Raw genomic sequence first — 19,340 nt, forward strand, 5'->3', positions numbered from 1 at the left:
GTTTCTGATCAAAATGGCTGGAACTCTCTCTTTTAAGTTTATCGGGCTAAATAACAGTGACGTCTCAAGTGGGCTTAGGCCCAGTCCACTAACCCCACGTGCTGCACGTGACATAGACAGTATCATTCCTTTCCCTCTTCCTCTGCCTTAGCCTGCGAACTGTAATTTTGCACTCTCAGACTCGAGCTCTTCTACCATCAAAGTAAAGGAAGGTACTTTGTTCTTTTTGTCTCAATCTTTTTGTGGTTTTTGTGGTATTGAAATTTTCATTTGATGATTCAATTTTATAATTCATAATGTAGATCTTTTTGATTTTCAGTTTCTTAAATAACTCAGATGCCAAAACCCTACACCCTTTTTGCTTGGAAGAAGAAACGAAATAAAAGGATTTCCTATTTTCTTTTTTTGGTTTTTGATGCTTTTGAACGTGTGTATTAGGAAAATGGCAACCCTTAGAAATCTGAAAATCAAGACTAGTACTTGCAAACGCATTGTGAAGGAGTTACATTCCTATGAGAAAGAGGTTGAGAGAGAAGCAGCTAAAACAGCTGACATGAAGGAGAAAGGAGCTGACCCTTACGACCTTAAGCAACAGGTATGCCCAATCCGGGAGCCAACTTAGGCATGATAATTATCTTTGAAATTTTATGTTAGGAATTTTTATACTTGTTCAAAAATAGTGTTTTGAACTCACTCTTGCTGCTGTTCTTTTGTTGCTAAACCTCTGTATCTTTCCCGTCCGTAGCTATTTTGAAAAATATTATGGAAGAACTTTGAAACTGTGTAGGGAAGACAAAAGTGAAAATGGAAATCAGATTACAAAGAAGAAAAAAAAACACTTGGATGAAGTGTAGAACATTTGGATTGGCCGCACACACATATGAATATGTGAATCATCCAGGAAGAAATTTTAGAAAAATTAGGACCACAGGGTAGGCTGCTAGGGGACAGAGATGACTTATTTGGATAATTCAGTCCTTCAAATATGATGTTATGATGACATAAATACATCATGCCTAATTTTACTGTTGTCTATCCATAGAACTTGAGCTCAAGATTTCATCACACTATAGTGACCATGTAACATGGAAGGCAATTGTGCAGAGATTTGCTGCTCCTAATATGAGTTCAAATTTTGGGTTATCTCACAGTCACAGGAATTCCAACCATAAACAATGTTTTGACTTGATTTGTGCTTCTCAAAGTGCGATTCATTAATTTCCGCAGCTTTGCTAACCAGTATATTAATGTACTCTTTTTATTATAAATTAAAAATTAAAGTGATAGAACAGTTTTATTTTAAAATATGTGAATCTCTATTCAAATGTTAGCCGCTTTTTCTTGGTTGATGCAGGAAAATGTGCTGGCTGAGTCAAGGATGATGATTCCTGATTGTCACAAACGCCTTGAAGCTGCATTAGCTGACCTGAAGGGAACTTTGGTATGATGCCATATATGACTAGTAATTCTGTTGATTTTCAACACGTATGAGTTGTCACACAAGGAAATTCTGAAATTTTTTTGCCATTTTGGACTCTACATAAGGGTTTATGACATCTAGTAACACAGAACAATGAGTTCTAATGCAAGAGTTGATTTGAGATATGAGAAAAATGAAATTTCTTTTCATTTTTTATTATAGTTTTATGCATGTGAGCCACCCTACTTTGTAGGTAGTAGCTGGGGTGTGTGATTGCTGCTCACGTAACTGGTCAGACTCTTGGTCAAGTAATATTTGGCTAGCAGATAAATCTTCCAATTTCTTCACTGAATCACTGCAGTTCTAAGGGTTCCATTCTGTTATTTTCATATAAATGATGAGAGTAGCAAGTCTTAACACCAGCAAGGTGAGAAAGATGGTTTTTATAGGACTTAGATTAGTTTAGAACTAAGGGATTATTGAGTTTCCTGTAACTTGAGTAGCATTCTGAACGAGATACAACCCCAGATGATTCAAGGAGGATTAGCTCCTCCTTACCTGAGACTGGCCATTTTGATTTTTTTTTTTTTTTTTTTTCCTTCTTTTTACCCTTGGACAGTTATATGCCATTGGGTAGAACACGAGACTGGATATTGTGGCTTTTTGCATATGGAGCTCTTCTTGTTAATTGATTAGCCATTTATGGTCACAAAAAATTCAAAAAAAAAAAAGCAGCAGCAATGTTGCTTTCTTCTGTTACTTTATTTGTTTGCTATGTAATTCTTTAATCCGTATGTTTTTGCAAACTCATAATATCACGGTAATTTTCAGGCTGAGTTGGAGGAGTCTGATCACAAGGACGGACCAGAAATTGAGGATGCTCGTAACACTATAACAGAGCTTGAGCAACTATTTCACGCAACATATGCTCAGTGAGTGTCAACAATCTCATTGTAAAGAGTTTGACAATGATATGTATTTTGTATCATTTGCTTTTGCATTGCCGTGAGCCTGTGATGGGTTCTGGTAATTTGCTATGTGCAAACATTACCTCCAGCTGAATGTCACATCAATTTTTCTTTCACCATTATTGCATCAATTTTTATTGCTTGGGCTTAATTTGAGATTGAGTTTAATTTCATAATTGCGTTTTGCTTTTTATAACAAAACTTAAATTAGGAAGATCATGATTGATCATGATTTGAAAAAGGCAAAAGTGCCTCAGAATTGTAAGAGGTGCAGAAACAAATTCTAATTTCTATTTTCGTTTCTTTTTTTTTTTTTTTTTTTTTTAGCGGTCACAATGAAAGCGGAAATGATAGGTAGGTCTTCTACCATGTTGATCTTAAATCAAATTTTATCTTTAACACGAAATAGTGCAAGTCATATTGATTGGATTGTCATTTGTATTATAAGCCATTTTCTTTATTTATAGTGAGATGAATGTGGCTTTATCCACACTGGTTTATGTATTCACTGTTCTGACAGTCTAAGCCAAATGACATTTTGTCAAACATTCTAGAAAAAATACAATCAACTGGTGATTCCACGTAGGATGTCTTATATGAAATGGTAAATCAATAGTACATAAACAAATATGTACACGTGTTTCTTAATTTTTGTAATTTTTGTTTCTCTTGTACGGTTACTTGTTTTCAATTTCAAAAACTGTATTTATATCTTTTCAAAAAAAAACAAAAAAAAAAAAAAAACTGTATTTATATATTTAAGATCGTACCTTATGTTTTGGAAAGAGTTCTCTGTTGGTAGATCGCCCAAAAACGAATTCTAGCGCTCTATAGAGCCCGCTCTCCCAAAGGAAAAAGCAATTCAAGGCAAAGTGCGAAACGTCTTGGTAACCAAGTCTTCTAAAGCTGGAGGTCTTCTCATTAGGGCATCAATTTCATGTAAAATCACCCTTCTTCTTCCCTTACGGAGCGCTAACTATCAACTATCGAGATGGGGGACAATCCAGTCTAACGAAGTTTACGACTTTATCTTATTTTTAGAGCTTCCCAATATCGGTCTATCTAGTTGAAGTGGGGCACTGGGCTTTCCTTTGCCCAAATCTTTGTCTTTCTAAGTCGAGTGATGGTGGCAGATGCAAGTCCTTCCGAGGTGACCAATGGATCTTTTCATCAATACATTAGCGCAGTTTTAGGAAAATATACTTGTGCCCTGGAACGGAACTCTCGCTGGCTAGCTTTCCTATGTATTAACAAGCTTATTGAAGGGAAGTTCCCCGCTCTCGAATAATAAAGTAAGCGGACTATCCCGCAGTGAGCGGACCTTGTACAGAAACCAACTTCTTTCTTGATCGGAATTCGATGTGCAATTGGTTGCCCGGTAATTATCTTTTAAAGTATGCTATACAATTATTTAGCTATCATTGGTCATTCTATTGACTGATCTTGATCATTTTTAGATAGACTCAATCTATTATATAATAAAAGTCACATTAATAACTTATTTTCCAATAACTCCTAAACTAATGCAATTAGGTTTCCTATTTCTTTAATCAAAATAGGAAATACGCTTAAAAAAAGAAAAAAAGAAAAAAAGCAAATAGCAAATTGTTGATGTCTCGGGCGTTTTTTGTCTGTTCAGCTCTGAAAAAATGCGGACGTCTGTGTGGAAACGGCAGGTCATCATTTTAAAAGTCAGTCTCACAAAACGACTTTTTGTCAAACAAAAAAGTTGAACGTCAATCCTATTTGTTAAATGGTTTTGTTAAATTTCTTTTTTAAAATATCTACGGTCGCTTTTTAAACGGTCATCTGCATGGATTAAACAATAATAGATATCATCTTTCCAAATCTTTCTTTGAGACCAGCATCAGTTTCGCATCGAACATGATGCATTCGCGGCAAAGGTTTCTGAAGATTAAGCCACCAAAAGTATAAATGAAACTAGTATAATCAGAAACAGGAAGGCTATAAATTAAATCTGGGTAAACATAGGTGTCGTGTGAGCTGTAGTACTAACACCGTACACCTTACCTTACCCAGTTAGCAATTTCTGAAAGAGAAGGGTAAAAACAAAGAGAATCCTGTACACAAATGCTAATGTTACAGCAATTAAAAAGTAAAGCCAAGCCATTTTTTTTCATGAAATTTATCAACCTAATTTTCTTCTTTCTTTTCATAGAGAATGGCGAGACCCTCTTCTAAGCCTCCTACGGAATGGTCTGCATGCCACAATACTAAGATCAACTGCTGCTGCAAGTGCCATAAATATTGCAGCATCCTCCACACACGTTACATGTCGCATTGCTAATTGAACTAATGGCTTGCTATGCTTTCCTTCCCCTTGCACTCTACAGCTCATGACAAAACCACCGGTTGGACCCAATCCTGAAAAGTCTCCACTACTTTGTGGACTTGGTATTGGGGTTGCTGCTGTTCGCATTTGCCTGTCAGTGTCGATGAAAAACTCCCCACCCTTTTCAGCACTCATGAAGATTTCCGACATGAGAACCTCACCCCCCTCTTGGCTTTCTGACAGAAGGTGAAATCTGCAGCAAATGGAATCTCTGATGCCACGCTCACGCCATGCCTCAAGCTTTCCCCATGGCTGCCAACTCTCAGGCCTGCAAACATCAGGGCGAACAATCAACCAAGCTCCTGGGTTGGACTTGGCAACCCAATCACAACCTGTTGATGGCACAAAGGGAGTTGTTATGAAGGCTGCTGCAACAGCCGAGCCAGAGAGATCGTGTATCTTCACCTTCCATCCCTTTCGTTCTCTTCGTTCTGTTTCCAGGTCCATACCCTCCACTGCAGTTGACCAATAGTTGCTCAATGGATCCACCTGGGATACCCTGTAAGTTCATAACCATCAAATTTTCATTAAAAATTATCAAACAACTTCAAGATGGCAAGTGAAACAAGCATCCCATCAGTGCTACTACCAATGAACTTGTTACTAAGAGAATACTAAACTAATGTGCATGACAAGCTGCTTTTACTGAGGAGATAGCTTCATGCAAATCGCAAGGAGTATAGCAGATGGCTGCTTTTTTTTTTTTTTTTTTTGGCCTTTGCCTGAATTGTGTGTGCACAAAGAAAGTTGTATCAACCAAAGCAATTCAGATAGAGATTAAGCTCCCTGAATCTATATAGCTACAGCCAATTGAAATCAAAGAAATCTAACAAAATTTAAAGCATACTGGATAAACACTATACGTAATTTATAAAGGACCACATAAATCACAACACCTGTCTCGACTAAACTTGCAACTGAAGATGGGCTGCCTAATGGAGCCCTGAAGCTGAACTATCTGAGGGCTAGATGTGGTCACGTCTTCAAACTGAAAAACATATCTTGGGTCAGGATCCAGTTTTACTCTCAAATGTAGCTCAGCTCCTGGTTTCCTGCTCTCTTGCTTTTTTTTGCCAATACGAATCCATCCATTAAAAAGAATTGCTGGCTTCCCTTCGCCCCATTCAGGACCAACTTCCAGCTTAAATGTTCCTATCTGCTGTCTTTTGATGCCAACACCACAATGGGAACCCTTCCTCCCTGTGAAAACAACAATCTCAAGACAAGCATGATGAGTATAGAAACAGCCAGGCTCCAATAATGCTTTCAGATCTGATTCTTCAAGATAAAAGCTTGAGGCGATGCTGTGAATATCAGGCGTCACTTCAGATGAGGATAGTAAAGGTACTGATGTTGTTTGCACAGGGAAACCTCGAAGCCGTATCTCACATAAGCATGGAGAAGAGAATGTGTGAATTCCTGATTTTGCAGAATTTAGAGCTGTTCCAGGAATCCTCAGCCCAAGGGATCCTATTGACAACCTGATAAAAGCCTGAGGATCCATTCTGGTCACAAATTATTCCCCATTAGATGAAAAGCCCTATGTTTCGCCAGCTTAAGAACCCTGTCACAAGTAAGCAACAATTAGATTTTTGTAGAAGAAATAAAATGCTGCAATCTCATTCTCAACCTAATTGGATGTTAACATTTATTGAGAATACTTCAACACAATTAGAGCAATGTTTTGCTTTATGTACAATTAAGCATACACAGGAACGTCATTCTTTTTCCGGGTTTCAAACTATTCTGGTTTGACATATAACCCTAATTCGAATAGATGAGTGTTCGGAATCTGAGAAAAGGAAAGAAACAGGAGAAGATTGAGAAGAAGAGAGAAACAGAAAATTAGACTTTTATTGATTACGTGGTTTGTTTCAGACCATTCTGTTTTTCTTATTCTCGAGTCCATTCTGGTCTCAGCCCATTCTCGCCAATTGCACTTTCTTTTCCTGGTTAGATGTGAGGTAATCTCATGTTATGGCCATACTGTCTTAACTCTTTAAGATTGAACAAATTCTTCTCCGGCCAGAATCCAGATACAAGAAAGCACAATAGCTTTATTGATCATACATTACCACCTTCAACCTTTAACTTATTTCCAATAAGAGAGAGAAAATGTTCAAAGAAATTATCAAAGCTATCCTATTTCTGAAGATATTGCCTCCATTTTCTTTGATAACCTTCTTCCCATTTTCCTCTCTCACTATTTAAGGGGAAAACAATTTCTTCAGTAACAGTCATAAATTGATTAAAAGAACAAGCTTCCTGACTTCAATGAAGAATAGACAGTCAGTTATCCATGATATTTTTTACTTGTTCCATAGAAAGTTGTGACGGCAGAAAAATCCTATTTTGAATTCAAGATCTCCAAAAATGGATTATATACACCAACTAGCAATCTCAGTTGGTTCCAGGAAATCCAATACTGCAGGCCTGTTATTCTTAAGGGTATCTTCATGAACTCTTAACTAAGCATAATTGAAGTTCTAAAGCAGGTGCTTCTCATACTGCTCACTCAACGCAAATTTAAATTATAAGACAATTGGTGGTGGATCTTCAAAAATTTGAAAATTAACCTCAACCATATCCAGTTAGGCTAAATTGAGTGCAGACAGTATTGATTTCACAGTTTCCTTTGTACCACCAACAAAAAAGGGAGAAAACAAAATCATGTTAAATTAACTTAAAATATGAAACCCACAAAAAACTTGAGAAATAAATCAGAGTAAAAAGTGGATAACCTCACCAACATATTCTCAACGAAGACTAATTAATTTCTCACCAACAATACCACAAGAAACCATCATACTTAATTAGTTAAACTCATGCAAACACTACACATAATCATAAAAATGAAAACTTCAGAATCAAGTAAAACTATAGAAAGCACAAAATACAAATAGGAATAAGTATTTATTATTCATGTATTTATAATTGCATAAGCAAAAAACAAGGAAAGAAACGATACTCACCTGAACATCTTGCTTGGAAGAGCTATAATTAAGCTGAGAATCTGCAGATGGAGACAGAATCAGCAGGAAAACAAACACATCATTAAGGATAATAATCCAAGAAACCCCCTTCGCTTTCAAAATCACAGGAAATTGTAACAAAGCTCTTCTCTTTCCCTCTCTATAACCCCTATTTGTTTCTTCCTTTCTCTCTCTACAAAACCCAATAAGAATGTGACTTATTCTTGCTACTACAAATCAGTGGGGATGAAACAAACAATAAGGCAATCTGGGATTTCACGGAGACTATGCACAGATCACGAGGAAACAGACCACATAGACTCTATTCCTTTCTTTCTTTCTCTATAAAATCAATATATATAGATATATATATATTTCTTTTATGTATATATATATCTATATATTTATCCAATCCAAAGAGAAAAGGCCAAGCAGCACAAAAGAAAGAAAAAAAAAAAGAAAAATGTTAACTTTCTTTTCCTTTTTGTACTGTTTTTGTATGCTGCAGCATTACTTGTCACGAAATAGACGGAGAAAGAAAAGGGGATGACAATGTGTTTCAATATAATTCATTATTAAATATAGTAAAGAAAAAAAGATTGGATTTTTAAGTTCGAATGATAGAAAGTCTATTTTTTTTCATAAATGGATATTATAATATAAATTTTATTTATAGAAAAGATAAAAAAGAAAAGCAAGGAGGAGAGAGAAAGTAGTGAAGACAGCTGGAGGCAACGGTGGTTGGTTTATAGAAATAGATGGCATCGCTTTCAGACACACATATGCCTGACTTCACCCTCTATAACTGTCTTTCTATTTATTTTCTCAATAAAAGATTTTTTTTATTCCTTTTAAATATAAAATACATATATTTTCACAATGAATTTTGATAAATATATTTTATAAAATACATATATTCCCTATGTAATGAATTTGATATTCGTAATAAGCATTTCAAAATGAAATTTCATTTTGCTAATGATTTTCCACCAATAAACAAAATTTGACCAACTCGCCTTATATTTTGGCTAGTTTTATAAGTGAATCCAATTGAATTAAAAAATTGAATAATTAGATTAAACCGAGCTGAATTTAAAAACTATGCTAATTATATAAAAAGTATAAAAATTATGATGCATTATTTATTTTAGATGCATTTTAAAATGATTAAGCAACAAGGTGAGAGAGAGGGGAAGTGTTAAACATGAAGTAAAGTTTTAATTATAATTAATTATGTTAATTAGTCATATAACAACCTTGTTCTATCAAATTTTTTACTCAAAACACGCAAATGACACAAAAAAAAAAAAGAATTATAAAAAGTTTTAGAAAAATTTTAAGATTCCACAATCCTAAGTTGAAAGCTTGGTATTAAATTTAAAATATTTAAGGATAACATTAAAGAAATTGCAGTGCCAAAAAGCAAAAGGATGAAAAGAATCCACTTTCCTATTTTTTTTTTTTAGGGAAAAAATAAAAATAAAAGAATGTTGTCTTTTAGGGGAAAAATAAAACGGTGCTAAGCGTGGGATGAAAAAAAAAAAAAAGAAAAGAAAAGAAAAAAAAGCTTACTCTGTAATTGAAAATAAATAAATAAAAGTGTCCACATGCACAAGCATGTCAGTCCTTAAAAGCCAATTGAATTGATGTGTTTTCATGATCCAATGTCTCCAAGAAAATGACTCTGGCGGCTTACCAAAATATTTTTTGTGAAAAAATTGCACAATTTATTATTTTTCTTTCTGAGATTTATCGATTTATATAGCTAATAACAACAAAAACTGAAAAGTAAAAACTATTAACGGATTATATTTATATTATCAGTTAAATCAAGTCAACAAATTGTAAACTGCTAATGTGCCTATAAACTGTAGTTGAATTGACAAATCAGTTTCCGTATGTGGAAAAATTTTCGAATTTGATTTCTATTAAATACATTTACAGAGGAAGATGAGTAGTTATAATTGTAACTAAATCCGAACCGAATTATACGGTCCCCAGTAATAATATCATAAAACCTACTTATTCATGTAAAATTATTAAAAATTTACTCCGTATTAAAAATTAGATCATAAAACCTAAAATATTTTATTACTCCCATAGAAGGTGAACAAAAAAATCAGAGAATTAATTTAATTTTAACAAATGAAACCAATTTAATAATATAGATTGTAATAAAAAGGGAAAACCTTAGGAATAATTTTAAAAATGGAAAAAATCAACAACAATTTTTTATTATACATAATATGGCAATTGATGCTAATTTAGCTAGCCATGACTAAATTATAACATTTGAATTTGAATATATATCAGCGTCAAGTGAGTCAACGATACTATAATAGACTGAATACACACAGGTACAGCAAATCGTTATGCCGTGTACGATAGTAATAAAAAATTTTTTTCTATTTTAAATATTTTTTTAAAATTTAACTTAGAATATTCCCCATCGTTGTACCTTGTAAGGTGGAAAAAGAAGCAACAATTTCATTTATAAAATTAAATTAAATTGAATTGAATTTCATTATCTAAAAATAAAAATATTTCATTGTCTTTATTTTTTTTAATATTAATATATTTAAGATAAGCTATTTTTTTTTAGAGGGTTTTAACTCATTTTCAACAAATTATTTTCTTTTCCCATTTGAAGCCACATCCAATAAACTACATCCTTTTAGAGGTTTATTGGATTTTTTTTGGTTTTCATTTGTTTCGTGCTCATAATGAAATTTTTTTCTTCTCTTTAGTCTTTATATAGATTGTTTTAAAAAATAAAAAATTATGGTAGTTTTTGATACTTTGAGAGATCAATGGATTGCAGGATTTGGTGAAATTCCATAAATTATTAATGTAATTTGGTAAGTTCAATTTCTTTATTCATGAAATTAAAATCTCAAAATGCGGTCACTCATGGTGTATTTATACATAGAGAACTCCATTAATTAAAAAGATATGATACAAAATTTTTCATGGAAAATAAGCCGTTACAATTTCATTTTATTATTTTATATCTGAGAGATTATTTATTGTAAAAATATTGTATGTTTATTAATTGATGATTGTCTCTTTTCATTAAAAAATAAAATAGAAAATAATACACAAAATCAATTTGTAATGGTTAATATAATTAATATTAAAAATAAAAATAATATAAATTACTTTAAAAATAAAATTTTAAAAAATTAGCATTAATACGTGGTTAATATAATTTTTTGAATAATAATTTTCATATTCTTTAAATATTGAATAATCATATATGCAATTTAAAAAAGTGATAGATTCAATATCCAAAAGAAATCATTTCAATCACTTAAGTCCAAAAAAGATACATACTCTCAAATTCTAGACGAGTGAACCATATCCCTTAATTCAAAGTCCACCTATGTTCATAGACTCAATTTTTGGCTCTCATTGTCACACACATGGCATCTTGTTGGGGACTTGAGATTCGCATTTGTTTGCTTACCTACTAATGTGTAAAATATAAATATTTCTCAAAAAATAATACAAACAAAACAAAACTTAATACATAAAAGTTTGGACTTTAATATTTTCAAATGAAATGAGACAAAGAGGCAGTGGTTAGAGTTTCATCTTTAAACTTGCCCCTACACATGGCTAAATTTAAGATGTTTCGATCATAAGAGTTCATTAATTTAGTGATTCTATTAGTCTCCCAATGAATAAAAAAAATTTTATTTTTTAATGGGTTTATAATATAATTTATAATTATATATTTTAAACGTTTGTAATTATTAAGTCTACATAAAACGTAGCACTACAAAATCAAAATATTCAAATAGAAAATAAAAAATCCATCTTTATAATATAATATGTATTTTTATTTTAGAATCAAACAATAAAAGGAATACATGCATAAGCTAAAGACAACCAGTTTTTCATTACTTTTCTCAAAAAAGGGGAAAAAAAGGTTGTCCAAATTGATAGAAAAGGAATGAAAATAATGTGTTATTATTTGACAAATAAATAATTATCTTCAAATCATTTGCGTTGATGCTTAAGCCAAAAAATTAACTCACAATCGATTCAACTAATTTATATTTTAAATTAAGTTCCATTTTTATTTTTTATTTTTATCTAAAAAGTTATTAGCATGATAATTTATTTTAAATTTATATTTAATGTTATTTATTTTTTCATTTTCTAGTTGATTGGTTCACTGACAAGTCTATTCATGGAAACACAAATAAAAACTCGTTCATAAAGAAAAGTAAACAGCCCACAATTTTTTTTTTTTTTTTTTTATCATTGGAATAATTATGCTATCATTTCTAAAACAGTAGTATATCCATCTGCTGTAGTGGGCCGTGGCCTGTGGACCTTGGATTACCGATTTACAATACATTGTGGATTGATTGCCAACATTTTCAAGACCAGTCAAGCTATTTGAAGCTACAACGATAAATTTAATTAATGACTAAAATGGAAAAAATCAATTCATTCTTAAATAAATTGCATTATTTCTACAAAGAAAAAATGTTTATAAGATGTGATTGCCCTTAAGTTGAAGGGATTAGAACCCTCCAAAATCAGGCAGCTCGAGAGATAGAACAAAAAAAAAAAAAAAAAAGAAAAGAAAAGACCAACTCCTTTCTCTGAGGTTTTTTTTAACTGTAGTTCCTTTGTTTCAAATATAGACCAACTCATTCATCATTCATTACACACACAATAAACCAAATAAAGCAGCAAATATCATACATGCAAACGGTTAGAGTTACAGTAACTTCTAGATATAGATTCATTAGGAGAAACAGAAAACAATCTTTGATAAATGAAACCAGTTACTGGAGAAAGCTTGTGCGTGAATAATAATAGAGATTCAAATGAGTAGGAATCACTTCCATCTTTTGAAGAATTTGCCCTTGTGCTTTCCGAACATCCCGTGCTTACCAAACTTCCCATGCTTAAATTTTCCATGCTTGAACTTCCCATGACCAAATCCATGACCGAATCCGTGCCCATATCCATGTCCATGTGACAGTTGGTGAGCACCATAAGCAGCAGCTGCAGCGGCTGCCCCCCCAGCTAACAAAGCTCCCATACCAGGTCCATGCCCTGTAATCATTTCTAGTCAGCCAAAAGCATTATGCATGGAATATACTAGCATATATATGATAAGGCTAAAAAGCATCGTGGCTATTCCAAGTTTTTGAGGAATAAAAACATTTTTTATATGCAAGCAACATCTTTAATTCTCAATTTTGTGGCAAAGTAGAAGATCATTCCAATTACTGTCAACATTTCCCACCCTCCACATTAAGACGATTGATTTCTGTCATCAACCTTTCCTCTCCATGCAACATAGGCCCACAAGGTCCTCTCCTCAGGAAGAATGACCATTTACACCAAGAAAAAAAGCTAGAATTTAAATAGAAAGGGGCAAACTATATAACATACAAGTTAAGAGGGGGCAAAGTGGTGGGAACGCTATAAAAATAACTCGAAAGCTAAGGTTTGAACCTTGTAGAAGTAAACAAATTTTTAATTTTTTTAATAGAAAGGCAGTAATTGACCCACTCCCCTAATGAGTAGCTTTCAACCCTGATTACACTAGAGTCCATGAACATATCACTAACATATAAAAAGCACATTAATGATACCTGAATGATGCGCGGCTGATGGGCCAGGATAACCAGCAGGAGCGTAACCACCTGAAGGAGGATAACCGGCCGGCGGGTAACCCCCTTGGGGAGGATAACCTGCCGGTGGATATCCACCAGGAGGAGGATATCCAGGAGGTGGTGGGTAGCCCTGCTGGGGATATGGTTGAGGAGGATAACCATGTGGTTGCGGAGGATAACCATGTGGTTGCGGAGGATAATGGTGACCAGCAGCATATCCAGCAAGATGTGAAAACAACCCTTTATCATTATGGTTATGCTCGTCCTTTCCGCCTCCCATCTTTCTTCAACTTCAATTTATGCTACAGTAATTGAAAACAACAGTTTGTTAAAAAGTACTTGAACAAAATAGCAGTATCATAAAATGCACCAAGCAAAACCTGCAGAAGGAAAGAAAAGAATAAAAACTATACTGCCTGAAAGAGGTACATTTATCCTTGTTACCGTTTCTACTTTAGTAGAAAGATGTAGACTATAAAAAGGAAAATAGATGAGGTCACAATCCCCTGTCTCTTGGAGTGAGGTCTAGAGGTGAAAGACATAAACTAACTGATAAGTGAAACTCTTATCTATCTATTGCTACCATTCAAATTAGTCCGTAAAGTCATAAAAATTCCAGGGTCAAATCCTCATATAGGTACAATCTAATATTGTTACAGAGTATTATTAAGAAATCCAGATATATTACTATTAAACCGAATAAAGCACAAAGATGCTCGCAATGGCACAGTATAAACTGACATATAAGACAGAGAAACACCTTAAAGAACTGAAATGAGAAGCAATATATCTAATATCTACAATTTATAGGTTTTAGCAACAACAATATCCTCTATCCTATTTTGCAATTATGATTAAGAAGCTTAATACATGTACATAATATGTAAAAATAGTAAACCAAGTTTTCTTATGTTTGCATACCACATGGGTATGCTTCAGTTGCAAAACAAGGCAAATTGTGAAGATCTGTAGTTGTTAAACTCAACAAATATATGCTTTATTTGAATATAAGCCAAAGTTCAGCAGATCGTCTAATGCATGAATGATGAATATGAATGAAAACAATACACAAACGAGATTTCCTATACATGTGCCAACCTCAGCCGTTGCATCAATTAAACAAAAATATAACCAATTATTTGTTTAAGCCTTAAATTTGTAACTTGTGAATGGTCGTGTTTTTGTTGGAGAGAAGATCAAACATAAAAATGGCAAGAGCTTCTAAGGCAAAATGTTAAACATCGGATCAACCCTAAAAAAAAAAGAAACAAATCATAATAGGGAAGAACGAACATTAGAAAGAAAAAGAAAGAAAAGGCATGCAAGAATGGATCTTGAATATACAGTATCAAACCACAGGTACCAATTAACAAATAATCCATGAAGAAAATGAAGAAATAACAAAAGGGCAACAACATAATTGAAAGATTGCATACCAGATATTGGTTTTTGAGAATAAAGGTTAAGCCTTTCTTGAGTTATTCTCAGAGCCAACACTTTTTCTTCTTCTGGGTAGATATTTTGGTTTTGGAAACATATTGCGGAGAAGAAATAATGGAGGAATTTATTATAGTTTGTGTGCGCATTTGACCGTACGCGTTGCTTAAACGCGTCTCTGCTCGGTGGATTTCTTGCTTTAGTTGCTTTCAGATAGAGATAGAGATGGACACGTAGCAGCAGAAGAAAATATTGTACGAGTGGGGCCAGTAGACCAATCTGAGTAAGGCTATGTAAAATTTTATAAATTAATTTTAATTCCCTCATATTAATTTTATTTTTTCAGTAATAATTATATTTTGATTACTTTAATTCTTATTTAAAAAATTATAATTTAATTAATTTGAAAAATAATTAATGGCATTACGTGAATTTTTTATTAATAAAATAAATTTAAAAAATTATGTACAAATTATAATTTGATCATATGACTTTATAAAGGATTATTTTCAATAGAAAAAAAAAAAAGAAAAGAATAAAGAATACTTGTATTTTCTACTCTTCGAAGGGTTGCTCAAATTCGAGATTATGGAGGAAATTTGTGTTGAGCTAATGACTCAGAACCTAATTAGAATAACCCAATTTTGATATTATTGAAAAAATTAATTTGAAAAGGCTATATAATTGTTTGAAGTATGTAGAGTTCATCATGATTTATATCATATATTTTCAAATAATAATTTTAATGGACTCTTAGTGCTCAAATTTTATATATATATATATATAAATTTTTCATTCTAATAAAAAAATGGATTAAAATCTTGAGAGCCAAATCTCCTTTAGACTTTCAATCTGCCAAATCTCCTTTAAATTTTATATATACATTTTATTTGATAGAGCATCTTTAAATTTTTTTTCAAGATAGAATAATTTTAATTTTTAAATTGCAGTGGGACTAGAACAAATACCTTCATTATTATATTATTCAGAATATATAGGGATTTTTTTTTACTCATGCTTAACATATTCAAGATTAATTAGATTTTTCCTATTGCGTTCTTTTCCCCTCCTTTTGGTGTAGGGTTCCTTTTTGTTTTTTTCAACCTTACGTGGATGAATTGTTTTATGCTATTAGGATTTGCTATATATTATAAGATTATTATTTGGCTCTTTTAAATAACTGATTATTATTATTACTCCATCTAATAGAATTAGATTCCCTTGTATAAAGAAAATGGAGACTTTGATTAGATTCTCATTCCATATTGGAGAGTAGAAAAAAAAAAAAAATACTAAATTTCTTTTTTTCCAGAATTAATATGCATATTCAATATATATATATATATATAAATATATATATACACATATATTTTCATACTCAAATAAACATATAGAAATAATGCGAAGATTAAAATTTTATATTGAAAACTATAAAATGAAAATAGTAATATAAAACGAAATTTTGGTATTTAATGATATATAATTAATATAAAAATAAATTTCACATAACTTGAATTTGAAATTTTTTGTTTCCATTTGCTCAGTTCATGGCCAAGTCGTCAGGCAGCAAATGCAACAAGAAAAATAAAATGTGAATAAAAAATCCCTCTCTAATTAATCTCTAAATTATAGTACATTTCCAAAAGTTTCTTAAGCATGAGCTTGAAAAGAACTTTCAAGTCTCTCTGCCACACAAACTTGAAAGCTATCAATAGTAGACAACTTACTTATTATGAAGTCCGCTTTTGGTACAATCTTCTATAAATTTTTGCACCTTCAAATTCTGCATGGATTTCTCTTTCAGTCCTTATTCCCATTGGATTATTCAATAGCCATCCATCTTTGTCACACAACATGCTTAGGTCAGTTTCATCAATGTGTCGAAGCATATCTGATTCTGCATCGAACTGATTCCTCATGTCAAGGGCCACCTCAAGCACATCAGACTGCACAAAAACCTGTTCATGTATGAAACGATAATTAGCCACAAAGCTGAGTACATTATAAGATGTACAAAGAAAGTGAGAAACTAAAAGGTCAGTCACTTAGCCTCCTTTCTAAATAATGAATATTTGGAGCCCATACCTTTCCTCCAGGCGCTAAATTGTTGATGATAGAATCTACTAATGGCTTCTGCACAACTCTTCGCTTATGATGCCTTTTTTTGAAATGAGGGTCAGGGCACTGCACAAAGATTATAAGGATTATAGTTGGTTTAGTTTAGTATTACATAATCCAATGTAACGATAGCACTTACCAAAATTGAAACAAACATCAAGGGTCCGGGGTATCCAACAACCAATTGTCTGAAGGAAACTGTGGCATTTGCAAAGAGGAAATGTCTGCAATATCATCAGATTACACAGCAATCAACATCGTTGTTTTTCCTTTTTAACCTTTGGCAAGTAAAATTTTGTATCAAAGTCTTACAGGTTATCAAGAGCCAGCTCTTTTATCCAATGTTCAGCACGGTTGACCAGCTGCATCAGTCAGAAAGTAGAACAAAACAGAGAAGTCAGACTTTGAAGTTGAAGTATAAGAAAATTAAGTAAATACGCATTCACGATCAAAAGATTATTTGAGTGAATTAGAAGTCACAAGAAGTTCAGTTCCATACTTTCTGCCGTATTTCAATTCCCAAATAATTTCCTATATTTCGATTCCTTTTTGCAAGCCATATGAGAAACCTGCCACTTCCTATGAATTATACTGATAGTTAGGTTGGAAAATACTTGAGATAAGTCACAATCAGAAACTAATTAAAAAAGGTGATAAATTCACAGATTACAGAAAACTCTAAAAGTGAGCATTAACAATGAGCAAACATTAGGACAAATTTCAGCCATATATTACTTGAACACGTATTGTTTTTCTCTTCAAAATATAATGCAGGAACCAAATTACGGTGCTGCTAACTACAAATACCAAAAAACAAGTGCTCAGAGCAGGCATTTGACCCAAAACTATCCAAGATGGGCATAATATCCAATCATTTTTCCTATTAATGTGACCTATTCTCAAGCATAATCTCAATGCCATAGACTGTAATTCTGTCTGATTATCATTTTTCATTTTAACTTTCATTTTAGGTTTTTTATGTTTAAACTCCAGAAATTTAGTATATAGCTCCATTAAACTAAACAAATTCTCATTACTATATGAATGCTAAGATGCCAACTGAAGAGACCAACTAAGAGAAACATCCTTCTTGAGAAAATCTTTAACTTTTGATTTATTTTGGCAACAAGAGTTGAAGAATAAATCACCCTAGGCTAGTGGATAAGCCAACAAAGTATCCTTCTAATTAGATATAGACCTTTGTTTCCCATTCAATTGGTACAACATACACCGATGCTTGTATTGGAAGTCAATCACAGAAAAAGTTATTGAATCAACTAATAATTGTCACATAGCGTCCCAAAAAGCTATAGAGTAGATATTGAACAACAATGATATTGAGGTTCATGCGACCTTAGGAACACACTATTGGACTGATAAGGGTATCAAATATTTAACACGAAGAGAAGTAAGTTAATTGCTCACAGTTACAGCCAGCATCCTTAGGCTTACCAGACTGCAATAAAGGCTTATGTTCCACCTCAAGAATTCAAAGAAAAAAAATATCCTGAATGGTAAATAAGGTTTAGCAACCAATCTAAAGGTCTAAAACAGCGTAACACAATCCATCCACAATGTAGCATGTAAAGAATAATAGTGAAATAGATTCTTAGTTTCTGTTCATCTCTCTACATTTTTTACTGTCATCATAGCAACTATTCAAATATAGCTCATATTATCCCAAATCAAAAGTATCACAAGTAAAATATACATAATAGCAAACATACAATTAAAAGAGAAAATACCGCTTCCAATATCCACCATGAGTGGTAAGGTTGGGTCCCTGAAAACTTCTTTCCAGTCAGGTATTCGCGCTGGCACCTATCTACCAAAATTTTTAAAGCAAAATCATCCTCTAAATATGAACCCAGGAACAACAAGAACTACGACTAACAAAATGAAGTCATAATCAAACAAGTAAACCATATTATAAGTTAATTATATCATTAATTACCAAGCTCGTACTTACAGAAAAAGAGGAACTCAGAGGGTTTACATGCTGCCTGACTCTAACATGACCCAGTTCCTACAATCAAAAAAACCAACCCACAATTTCAATGCCCATGAAAACCAAAGTACTCAATAATAATAATAATAATAATAATAATAATAATGGAAGATAGGATTACCCCAGAAATGATATGACTAAGGTTAAGGTCAGCATACTCCATAGCAACCAGGTCAGTGCTTCTAAGTTCTTTGGCACCGATACATGCATTGATTCTGTTCCTATAACAGCAATTTGAATGATATCTAGACGTTGTAGACTTACTAATGAAAGGTGAGAATGGTAATTTTAATATTAAAGATGAAAGAGATTGGTTTGCTGCTGCAGCAGCCATGCGCGGTGAATTAGCAGCAACGGCAACTTGATAGAACTGTAACCTCACTGAAGAAGAAACTTTAGCAATATATTTTGTGCAATGGGGC

General features: G+C 32.7%; 4 protein-coding genes across 5 annotated transcripts; 1 reads left to right on the forward strand and 3 right to left on the reverse strand.

The window, feature by feature from the left end:
- Positions 1 to 60: 60 nt before the first annotated feature.
- Positions 61 to 2,973, forward strand: KIS (tubulin folding cofactor A (KIESEL)). Of its 2 annotated transcripts, none has more exons than XM_012214925.4 (5): positions 61 to 212; positions 439 to 595; positions 1,355 to 1,441; positions 2,252 to 2,352; positions 2,716 to 2,973. In XM_012214925.4, exons 2-5 carry the CDS (start codon positions 443 to 445, stop codon positions 2,744 to 2,746), a joined length of 372 nt encoding a protein of 123 aa, XP_012070315.1. In that variant the 5' UTR covers positions 61 to 212; positions 439 to 442; the 3' UTR covers positions 2,747 to 2,973. The 2 variants fall into 2 exon arrangements, with proteins under 2 accessions (XP_012070315.1, XP_012070314.1); XM_012214924.4 differs by having other exon boundaries at positions 129 to 212; positions 320 to 595.
- Positions 2,974 to 4,318: 1,345 nt separating this feature from the next.
- Positions 4,319 to 8,265, reverse strand: ASG1 (nuclear factor 1 A-type protein (DUF1005)). Its single transcript, XM_012214926.4, has 3 exons — positions 7,714 to 8,265; positions 5,638 to 6,305; positions 4,319 to 5,240 (listed from the first exon to the last, which is right to left on the reverse strand). The coding sequence occupies exons 2-3, from the start codon at positions 6,243 to 6,245 to the stop codon at positions 4,562 to 4,564; spliced, it is 1,287 nt and encodes a 428-aa protein (XP_012070316.1). The 5' UTR covers positions 6,246 to 6,305; positions 7,714 to 8,265; the 3' UTR covers positions 4,319 to 4,561.
- Positions 8,266 to 12,403: 4,138 nt separating this feature from the next.
- Positions 12,404 to 14,932, reverse strand: LOC105632532 (glycine/proline-rich protein). The gene is made up of 3 exons (XM_012214928.4): positions 14,792 to 14,932; positions 13,335 to 13,657; positions 12,404 to 12,789 (listed from the first exon to the last, which is right to left on the reverse strand). The coding sequence occupies exons 2-3, from the start codon at positions 13,633 to 13,635 to the stop codon at positions 12,569 to 12,571; spliced, it is 522 nt and encodes a 173-aa protein (XP_012070318.1). The 5' UTR covers positions 13,636 to 13,657; positions 14,792 to 14,932; the 3' UTR covers positions 12,404 to 12,568.
- Positions 14,933 to 16,242: 1,310 nt separating this feature from the next.
- LOC105632533 (tRNA (guanine-N-7) methyltransferase) lies at positions 16,243 to 19,290 on the reverse strand. Its single transcript, XM_012214929.4, is given in 9 exon segments — positions 16,243 to 16,526; positions 16,529 to 16,750; positions 16,878 to 16,976; positions 17,050 to 17,134; positions 17,223 to 17,272; positions 17,410 to 17,489; positions 18,656 to 18,731; positions 18,880 to 18,936; positions 19,040 to 19,290. Coding segments are annotated over 9 exon segments (966 nt in total). The 5' UTR covers positions 19,253 to 19,290; the 3' UTR covers positions 16,243 to 16,442.
- Between the last annotated feature and the right edge of the window lie 50 nt (positions 19,291 to 19,340).

The sequence above is a fragment of the Jatropha curcas genome, chromosome 2 (assembly GCF_041381405.1).
Source record: "Jatropha curcas cultivar XTBG-Jc1 chromosome 2, XTBG_Jcur_1.0, whole genome shotgun sequence".
Taxonomy (NCBI): domain Eukaryota; kingdom Viridiplantae; phylum Streptophyta; class Magnoliopsida; order Malpighiales; family Euphorbiaceae; genus Jatropha; species Jatropha curcas.